The 10,674-nt window shown below is 32.9% G+C and overlaps 1 protein-coding gene across 1 annotated transcript; it reads right to left on the bottom strand.

Annotated features, from left to right (window-relative positions):
- Positions 1-7,504: 7,504 nt before the first annotated feature.
- Positions 7,505-9,541, bottom strand: LOC21394980 (pentatricopeptide repeat-containing protein At2g22410, mitochondrial). Its single transcript, XM_010105383.2, has one exon. It carries the CDS (start codon positions 9,539-9,541, stop codon positions 7,541-7,543), a length of 2,001 nt encoding a protein of 666 aa, XP_010103685.2. The 3' UTR covers positions 7,505-7,540.
- Between the last annotated feature and the right edge of the window lie 1,133 nt (positions 9,542-10,674).

Genomic DNA, 10,674 nt, shown 5'->3' on the forward strand with positions numbered 1-10,674 from the left:
GAAGAGTTGACGGATGAGAGAGAGAGTGGGGTGGAGGTATATATAGGGAAAAATTAGGGTGTGAGTTTTTTCTTTCTTTTTTTTTCATCGTCGATTGTACCAAGTTGCCACGTCGGATTTGTCGTTTACTTATCTAATTTTTATTATTATTTTCCTTTTTTGCTTTTCGATCAGTGGGCAGGGCTCGCCAGGCTGTAAGTTGGTGATGACAGGTTGTATGTGCATATAATTAGGCACACTTCCAAAACAGCCCTCATTTATGGGTGATATTACGGGAAAGGGACTGAGCTCTATTGGAGTCTGTGTTGTGTTTTCATCTCTTTCACCAAAAGAAGTTGCTTTTTACAGTGTGATTCTTGTATTGTTTTGTTCCGTGTGGACCTTTGTTTATCACCGTCAATTGAGGTGATGGTAATGTGATAAGTGGAAAAAATAAAAGCGAGACAAAGAAGGTTACTGTTTATCAGAAATACTAATTTCACTATAGAAATATGAAACTAATAAGACAAATTTTTACCTGAATCATTTAAATATTCCAAATCATCCTATATATAAATATAAATGTAAATTTACATTTAGATATTAAATATAAAATATACCAAATATAACTATATAATTTAAATTAGTCAAAAAAAAAAAATGATGAGAGAGAAAGTGAGGGAAGAGTTGACGGATGAGAGAGAGAGTGGGGTGGAGGTGTATATATAGGGAAAAATTAGGGTGTGAGTTTTTTCTTCCTTTTTTTTTTCATCGTCGATTGTACCAAGTTGCCACGTCGGATTTGTCGTTTACTTATCTAATTTTTATTATTATTTTCCTTTTTTGCTTTTCGATCAGTGGGCAGGGCTCGCCAGGCTGTAAGTTGGTGATGACAGGTTGTATGTGCATATAATTAGGCACACTTCCAAAACAGCCCTCATTTATGGGTGATATTACGGGAAAGGGACTGAGCTCTATTGGAGTCTGTGTTGTGTTTTCATCTCTTTACCAAAAGAAGTTGCTTTTTACAGTGTGATTCTTGTATTGTTTTGTTCCGTGTGGACCTTTGTTTATCACCGTCGATTGAGGTGATGGTAATGTGATAAGTGGAAAAAATAAAAGCGAGACAAAGAAGGTTACTGTTTATCAGAAATACTAATTTCACCTTAAGGGTAGTTATAGAAATATGAAACTAATAAGACAAATTTTTACCTGAATCATTTAAATATTCCAAATCATCCTATATATAAATATAAATGTAAATTTACATTTAGATATTAAATATAAAATATACCAAAAATAACTATATAATTTAAATTCAAAAATTCTAATATAATTCGTCATCAAACATTTTATATAAATGATTTTTTTAGTATAAAAAATGAAATTGAATAATTTAAATAGTTGGTTTTCTAAATGTATTGTTTTGATCATAAGAAAAAAAAACAAGTAACTGTATATGCTTATATTACTCAAATATTTATTGAGTATATAAACCTAAAAAGTGAAAATGAAAAGGAACAATTACTTTATATCGTCTTCTTGTGACACGTTTTCTTCTCATTTATCCTCTTGACGAAGACGGAAACAAAACGTTTTTTTAAACATATTTTCAGAAACAATCATTTTAGAAAAACGTTAGAAACGATAGCAAACAAGGCATCCTCATGAACAACCAACCAGTCATCTGATGGGGTGGCAAGATTATTTCTTCTCTTAGATGAGGGTTTTGTGCAAGCCAATTTCATTACCTATGTTGATAATATTGTTTGTTCTTCTTGATAAAGTTTTGAGTTCAAATCAATTTTATAACAATAGGAGGAATTAATTGCCCTGTTGAGTTATTTGAATACGCTATCTTTTATACATGGAACATTTTTTTCTTAAGGAAATTACATAAATATATATATATATATCTTAGTTTTAATTCTTTTGCACTCATCACTCTATTTAGAAAAACTTGTTTAAATCAGCATATGCACCTTTATGAAAAAAAGAGCAAAGACAAAAATATCCTTATTTAAATCGAATTTATTTGAAAAAAAAATGTCTTTCTTAAGAAAAAAATTATGGCAAAAAAATTAAGCATTTAAAAAGCATAAAGTTAAAGATATTATATATATATTATGAAAAAACTGTTTCAAAAATTTGCATAAACTGTTTACGAGTATTTTTTTCTTTGTCCAATTTTTCATTCACGAAGCAGCAATGGAGGGATGAATAAATACTGTTTTTCTTTCAAAACCCCAATATACTTTTGCCGTTTCTAAAAATAAAATCATGAATTGAGAAAAAAAATTAAATCAAAAAGTATAATTATGCAATCATCTTTTTTTTTTTTTTCTCTCTTTAGGATTTTTTTTTTTTTTTTTTTTTTTTTTTTTTTTTAAAGAAGACATTCACGTGAGGTAAGGTATAATTGGAGAGTGATACCTCTAATACCCACCATATGTGTTGAATAATTCAGTTCTCTAATGTGGGAACTGATCTGAATTGGGTATTGGGAAAAAAGTGGGTAAAAGTTTGTTTGCAAAAATTAGGAAAGGCATATTGTGGGTGGCCCACTTAAGCTTTTTGAAATTAAAAAAAAAAAAAAAAAAAAAAAGCCATTGATGCATATGTGAGAATCAGTGGATAAATTTGTTAAGTAGTTGTCTCGTTACCGTTGGATCTACCAAATATTTCCAAGTATTGCATAGCCCTTTGAGTGTCAATTAAGTGTGGTAATCAGCGGATAAATGCCCTTGTCCTTATCGGAATACAGCTTAAATAATTTGCTTAAGATCATTAAGCTTTTCTTTTGCATAATTTGGAAGTTATTAAATAACACTTAAAAACATTTTTGAAAAAGTGTTTGGTGTGCATAATAAATTAGGCATCAACATCATTATTATGTGTGGATTAGCCTTGCTCCTTAAGAAGTTGCTTACAAAAAATTATTTTGACAAAACAAGAATTTGCGTCAATTAAAAATTCATTCAAAACAAAAACACCATTGTCAGTTAACTAGTGTTTTAATTTGTACATTTGCAATCATTGTTATGGAGTAACACAACATGGTCCAAGATTCTGATGAATAAGACAAACCCAATTTCTTTTCTGGTCTAATGTTTGAACAACTTTATGAGATACAACGAAAGTGATTATTTGCTATTTTATTTTTCGCTCTTTGCTTGAAAGGAATTGATATATACATTATAATATATATATATATATACACACACATTATTACAATAGTACTAGTTAGTAGTTATCCTTATCTTTGATTTTTTTCTTTCTTCTTACTGATAATTATTTCACAAGAAAAGTGAAAAGTTTTGAAGGCCACATTTTTTGGAGCAGGCGATAAGTGACAAGACACTCTTATTATACACATGCAGAGACAAAACTGCTCTAGTAGCGTAGGAGAGTGGCAAATTATGTAAATAATGGACATATGGGAGGGTGATTTGGAGAAGAGAGAAAGGGCAGTGAGAGAGAGAGACGTGGAGAGCAGAGGAGTCCATGGAGCGCGGTGGTGCTTCGCTGCAAGGCACGGCGGAGCCACGTGGAAATACGAGAAGGTCCTTGGAATTTGTGAAAATGTGTATACAAATATTATGGTTCGATTCGAGTTGAGATGTGACTTTATATGACAGTTTTTTATTGTAATAAAAAATTTAGATGTAACTTTTTAACGATAGCCTTTTATTATAGTAAAATTTGAATTTTAAACTCAAATGGGTGAAATAAATGAGATCTAAGTGTAACAATCTTCTCTTGTACGCGACCATACCGTAAACTAAATTTTACGTAGATCAGATTTATATAAAATGATGTAAAAATTAAAAAATTACGCATATTTAACGGTTAAAAAAATTTTATTAATAAATTTAAATTTTTAATATAAATTAAAATATAATTTTATATGATTCATAAAATGAGCTAGCGTTTTACTGTAGCCTATCAAAGAATCTGGCGTAAGGATAACCTCTCTCTTTCACTCTCTATCTCTTCATTCATCAACAATCCGACAAGGGATGGCGTAAGCTGATCCGGTTCTTGCTTGGTTTAACCCCAAACCTGCAGGGTCCTTGTATCCCGGCACACCACTTCCCGCCATTTCTTTATTGTTTTTCTGTCTGCTTGTTTGTTTATTATAAACACCCATGAACAAAAACACACGCAACGGACAGATCCACAATATGCATAATTCACAAACAGATCGACTACAATATTTCATTTTTTTTGTTAATCTACGCAATTTACGATAGGACATGAAAACATATATCTTAATTGTATCACAAGATATTAAAAAATAATGCTTCATTAGTTGCAAGTACATAATTTTCAATCGTCATATATGTATAAAGTATGACCATTTGAGAGCAATGAAAATTTGCCGACTAAAAATTTTGTCACCCAAATAATTATGGCAGAATCTCGTTAATAATGCAAGTTACATTTTAAAATTTAATTTTTTTACTTTTAAAAAGAATTGTAAACTATCATTGCGCCCTTATTTTATAAGAGAGAGTATTTACTAAATATTTATGTGATCTTAATTATTTAGTAAGTATTTATTTTCGTTTGTCCTCCTGCAAGTATTTTTGTCTCTGCGCTCACTGATTAATAGTGTTTTTTAAATATATTATTAAGGAATTCTCTAACGAAAAACGAATAATACAATTTGGAACCGATTAAAATCAAGTAATACAAAAAAAAAAAAAAAGAGTATAGATACATGATAATTTAACGAATGAAAATTGATAACATTGAATTTATTATGTATTCTTTCGTATCGTACTGTACAACTCTCCTTGTTCCTTCCTCGATCCGTCGATCGAAAGCTTCCAAATTTTCAATTCCAAAACTCGGTCGTCCTTTTGCGATTCTTTGCTTGAAAAATACCAAATGCGCACTGCGATTCCCAATATAATCACCACATATATATTTAAGAATGTAATAAATATTGTCCTATTATGGTATGAGATTCAGTTATCTTTTGTCGTACCATATAATTTTGTTTTGTAGTCCCATATGCAAGGCTCTCGATGATTTATTAGCCATAATGATGTTGTTTAGCAATATTATTATTTAATATTTTGCATGTAAAAGAATGTACTTTAAGCTAGTTTCTTTTTTTTTTTTTTTAATTTTCTACTCTTCCTGAACATGTGCAATGTGCAGCAATGTGTGAAACATTTGAGGATGGATTTAAATCTTATTTATTTATTGATAAATGTCTACGTTAGATGTAAGGAGATTTCGGCTTCAAAATCGAAAAAATAATTACTAGTATGCCTTTATGTTTTAAAATTAAGATATGTATTAGAAATTGTTTATTCTGCATATTTTTTTTTAATTTTGATGTGGTTTTCATTATATTTAACGGCAAAAATCGTACTCTACCGTTATAAGGCCCATATGTAGAAAGACCCTAGAAGTAATGCTTAATGGTGATTTTTGTTACTAATTAGTTGCATAACAAGCAAGCAACTAAATGTTAAATATGTGACCTAATTTACTCCCATTAGAGTGTCTAGTAGTAGTTCGTTAAGATGGCATTTAACTTGTGCTCTTGTGTTCAATTCAAGGCCCTTATAATTATCTCCATTTCTTGTCAACTTTTTAAAAAGTTGTTACACCCTTTTTTATCCAAGTTCAAAAACTCATTATTTTTATTTTTATTTTTATTTTCATTTTTCCTGAAAACAGATTTTGAACCTAGTCACCTTTTTATGGACAACTTTTTGAGTAGCGCCTAATGGGACTGATAATTGAAACATGTCCCACACTCTACTCAAAATTTCCTTACCCTTTTTTCCTTGAAGCTTCTTCAGCTAGCTCTCTCCTTCCCACCGAAAAATCAATCACCCAAAATATTCATATAAGATTCGATGTATACGCAATCTCATCTCTCTCTGACAAACAAGTCTTCCACTACTTTTGTTTTCAAGTGTTTTTCAATTCCCTTTCATGTTCTACAAGACAATAGGCCTTTTTGTTTGTGAAACTGACCTCGGACCTCCTGCTTCTTTTGTCCCACTCCCACCACACAAAGTAAAATCTTGTCCAGTTTAGGCTCGGCCCATGTTAATTATGGGCCTCTATTTTCCTTGCAACTTATCTTTACCGGCCCAATTGTGTCCAAGTCTCACCTACCCCGAGGAGAGTGCGAGGTAGAAATAAATAACTCTGGTAAAAGTTATATGGAGCCTAATTATACTGTACACTTCTCTCTCTCACGAATGTTTCAAGGGTATCTTAGGTATTTTATATATCATGTATTTTTCTGTCTTAGTATTTGTATCCTGAGAAATATTAGCATCACTCTTTTTATCACTCTCCTCTCTGTATTCACTATTTAACATATGAACTTTTTATATTATATAAAGAATTTTTAAGCGGTTAGTTTGCAATTTGTAGAGAAAAATGAAATACTATTGTGAGATGAGTGCGTGAAAAAGTATACCGGATACGTAGTTCTCGTATTGAAAGTGAATCACTACAAAAGTTTACTCTATTTTTTTGATATTGCTATTAAGTAGAGATTAGGGGTTAATTCATATCATGTATTTTCTGTCCCATACTGCTGAGGATTTGACATGTTTTTGCAGAAGGAATTGGTTTATTTTATAGAAGCAAAACATGGTTGGCAAGGCAAATAGTGAAGCCCACCAACCCGGCAAAAAGTCATTACACTAGAAATTATGTAAGATTCTGAGTATCAGACAAGCTCTGAAGAGAATCCGATCTTGAAACACATTGTGCTAGATTTATAAAGCCTCAAAAAAAAAAAAAGAGAATTCCCGAAGCCAGACAATATCTGCCATGGTTATCTCTGATCCAATTCACAAGTTGCTCATTGTCATTACTATGAAAGTTCCTTGTCAATGCACTTTTCCCGTGCACAGTTGTCATGGCCGACTTTTGGCCCCTCACCAAGATCCTCTCTTGGTCAAACCCAAAAGGCCAGTATGTGCCACCCCATTTGCAAATTGTTTTTTCATTTTCAAAGTAGTACTCAATTATCATTAAGAAAGTACTAATCATTAAATAATGCACATGTCTTTAACGAATGAAGGTCCTCTTTTCTCTATTTAAGAAAAAAAGACTAATAATTATTAAACTGAAAGAATTCAGACACACTAAACCCTGCATACCACATGCTTGTTCATTGAAAGAAGAAAGAATTATTGGCAATTAATCATAGTTTTGGTTTGATTTTTTTGGAACATTTTACATCAATGTCACATCTCTTGTATGCCCAGGCAAGAGCAAGCTATTTTGACTGCCCGGGTCAAAGTTCACTTATTAAGGAGAGTCAGGGGCTGGGGCTTGGTAATCGTTCAGGTAGACATGATAGCTAAAATGAAGAATTTGATGAAGCTGCGGCCATGGACTTGGATCTACCAAATGATAAGAATGCCTTTGAGATTCAATCAGAGACCACTTTTGCCTCGGTTGTATGTAAACCCCAACCGAGGACTGATCTGATCCCTGTAAGGAGTTTGGATTCCAGAGAAGTCCAGTAAGTTGGCCATTATCCAGGCTCTTTCTTTCACCTTGAAAACACAAATTAAAATGCACTTGGAAGATTGTTCAAGGGTCCGACGGGCCTCAAGTGATTTGTTAATCGATCAAGCACGACGTATATCCTACTTGAAAGTTGGTGTAGTTTGTCATTAGCTGTGAATTTGTGAACGCAACCATTGATTTCAACGAAGCTAATTGCTTTACACTTGATGACCCCACCATCTTTCATCAGTTTCCTAATGTTTTTCACATCTTCCCATCTTTGAGCTTCACAAAATATGTTCAAAAGAAGGACGTACAGTCCAGAACTGTGTGGTTCTAACTCGAACAGCTGTTTCAGTATTTGCTTTCCAATCTCTACATGGCCATGGATTCTACATGCACCAAGTAAAGCACCCCAAACAACAACATCAGGCTTCATTGGCATTCTTCCTATCAGTCTAACAGCTTCTTCTAAGAGGCCGCCTCGCCCCAGAAGATCGACCATGCAAGTGTAGTGCTCAAGTTCAGGTGAAATCTTGTAAAAAGAATTCATTCTGTCAAAGTAATATCTACCAATATCTACAAGACCGCTGTGACTACAGGCTGAAAGCAATCCGGTGAAAGTGAACTTGTCTGGCCAGATTCCATGCCCTTGCATCTCTTCAAATTTCTCGATTGCTTCTAGTCCACAACCGTGCAATGCAAGGGCCCCGACAATAACATTCCATGAAACTAAATTCCTTCTGGGTGCTGTGAGAAAATGATGAATAGCAGTCTGAAGCGCACCGCATTTTGCGTACATGTCTATAAGGGAGTTAGAAAGAGTAATAGTGAGGGCTATATTGCTATTGCACAAGTATTTGTGGATTTCCCTTCCAACTACCAAATCACCAATTTGGCTACAGGCTGATAGAACGCAAACCAAGGTAGCCTCATCAGGAAAAACATTAGAGATACGCATTTCTTGGAAAAGATCCAAAGCTTCCTTAAATTGACCTTCTCGGACATAACACGAGATCATTGCATTCCACGAAACCACATTCTTCACAGGCATTTGATCGAAAAACTCCTTGGCAGATTCAACCAAACCGTTCTTCGCATATGCAGTAACGACGGAGGTCCATGAAACCACATTTTTATCAGACATTCGATCAAAAATAGTTTGCGCAGACTGCAAGTTCCCACACTTAGCATACATATCCAATAGAGCATTTCTCACAATTTGATCAATCTCAATTCCAGAAATTTCAACATAAAGATGCACAAATCTACCGAAATCGAGATCACAACTCTGTGAACAAACAGAGAGCAAATGAACAAAAGTGAACTTATCAGGCCTCATTCCTAATTCTCTCATCTCTTGAAACAACCAAAACGCCTCCCCGCAAAATCCCACTCTAGAATACCCGCCAATCATCGTATTCCATGAAACCAGTGTCCTCTCGTAAATTTCATCAAACACCTGGCGAGCACATTTAATCAACCCAGAGACAACATAAACATTCATGAGAGCATTCTGCACACAAACTTGAGACCCAATTCCTAGTTTAACAGCTTGGCCATGAACAACCACCGCTTCCCAATACGCCGACATTCCAGCGCAAACCTTAAGAACAAACGGCAAAGTAAATTCGTTCGGAGAAAGTCCCGAACCGGTCATTCTCCGGTACAATAGCAAAGACGTTTCTGGGTCATCACTGTTTGAGTACCCCCTTATGAGACTATTGTACATGAACTTATTGGGTTCTTGAATCCGGTCGAACACAAGCCGGGCGTATCGGAGATCGCCGGTGTCGGAAACGGCGCAGAAAGATATAAACTTTCCGAGCGTGAGGATTTCTTTTGAGAGGCCGTGGATGATGATTTGGGCATGGATTTGCTTGAGTTCTCTCATGGAGGAGCATTTTTCTAAGAGATTGTGAAGGGATTGGTGAATAGGGGTTTTGAATTGGTGAGTGAAATGGTTGGGTTTGGTTGTAGAGAGAGTTGTGAATAGAGAACGAAGAGGGAAGCAGTTGTTAAGGCGGGAAGCAACGGTCAAATATTTGAGAGTAATGAGCATTATGCGTTAGGCATTTGGTTGATTGTGTTCCAAGGGAATATAAATATGACCTTCTTTTTACCCAGAAAAAAAAATCCCCTGATTCTATCTATAATCTATAATCTATATTTATAATCCATAATCTATGATATATAACCTATAATCTATAATCTATAAATACATAAGAAGATAAAATTCCTTTACTATTCATATAAATACAAAAACACTACTTAAACTTTAGTTTCTCTATTTTATCTTTTGTGAGTTTTTTTTTTCTTTTCCATCTTCTCCTTTTCTTTTACTTTTTTCTTCCAAAATTTTATATTTTTCATTCTTGCCCTTACTTCTAACTTTTCTTCTTTCACTAATTTTTTTTGATATTATCCTACTTAGATATTTCTTTTCAGTGGTGCCTTAACAATTATTTATTTCTTCATTTTAGTCCTTTTTTCAACCAATTTTTTATTTTTATCTTGAAATTTAATTATCTTTCATTTTTTTCCTTTTGTCCTAGAACTTTTTATTTCTTCATTTTGATCCTTTTTTTTTTATTTTTACCTTTTTCTTAATTCTTGCACTGAACTTTATTTTTTTGCTTTCATTACTTTTACCCTAAAACTTATTTATTTATACTATATTTCTCTTCTTACCTTTTTATTTTAGCCATGAAATTTTTTTTTCCCGTTTTGATTCCTTTTACCCTTAAACTTATTTATTTCTTCATTTTGGTCTTTTTTTATTATTTTTGCCTCTAAAACTTTATCTTTTTTGTTTTGGTCCCTTTTTTTTGTTACTTTTTTTTTTAATTTTTGCCTCTAAAACTTTATCCTTTTTTTTTTTTTTCGTTTTGGTCCATTTTACCCTGAAGCTTATTTATTTGTTTTTTGGGCCTTTTCTTACCTTTTTTGGGGCAATTTTTTAAAATATCCATTGAAATGGCACTTCTTTTTATTTATACCTTTTAATATTAGCCCATATATTACCATTATCCTAGAACTAGTCAAGAGATATAATTTTTTAAAAATACTAGTTTTAGTAAGTCAAGTAAATAAGAAGTTAGAATATATTACCGTGTTTGGAATTGTTCTTGTTTTTATTTTTCACATTTTTCGAGAACGAATAAATGAAAACAATTCTAAAACGGCGTTTGGAAC

The sequence above is a fragment of the Morus notabilis genome, unplaced genomic scaffold, assembly GCF_000414095.1.
Source record: "Morus notabilis unplaced genomic scaffold, ASM41409v2 Scaffold214, whole genome shotgun sequence".
NCBI classification, from domain to species: Eukaryota; Viridiplantae; Streptophyta; class Magnoliopsida; order Rosales; family Moraceae; genus Morus; species Morus notabilis.

Excerpts from the sequence above, each read along its gene's own strand:
- LOC21394980 (XM_010105383.2), bottom strand. The coding sequence starts at position 9,541 with ATGCTCATTACTCTCAAATATTTGACCGTTGCTTCCCGCCTTAACAAC.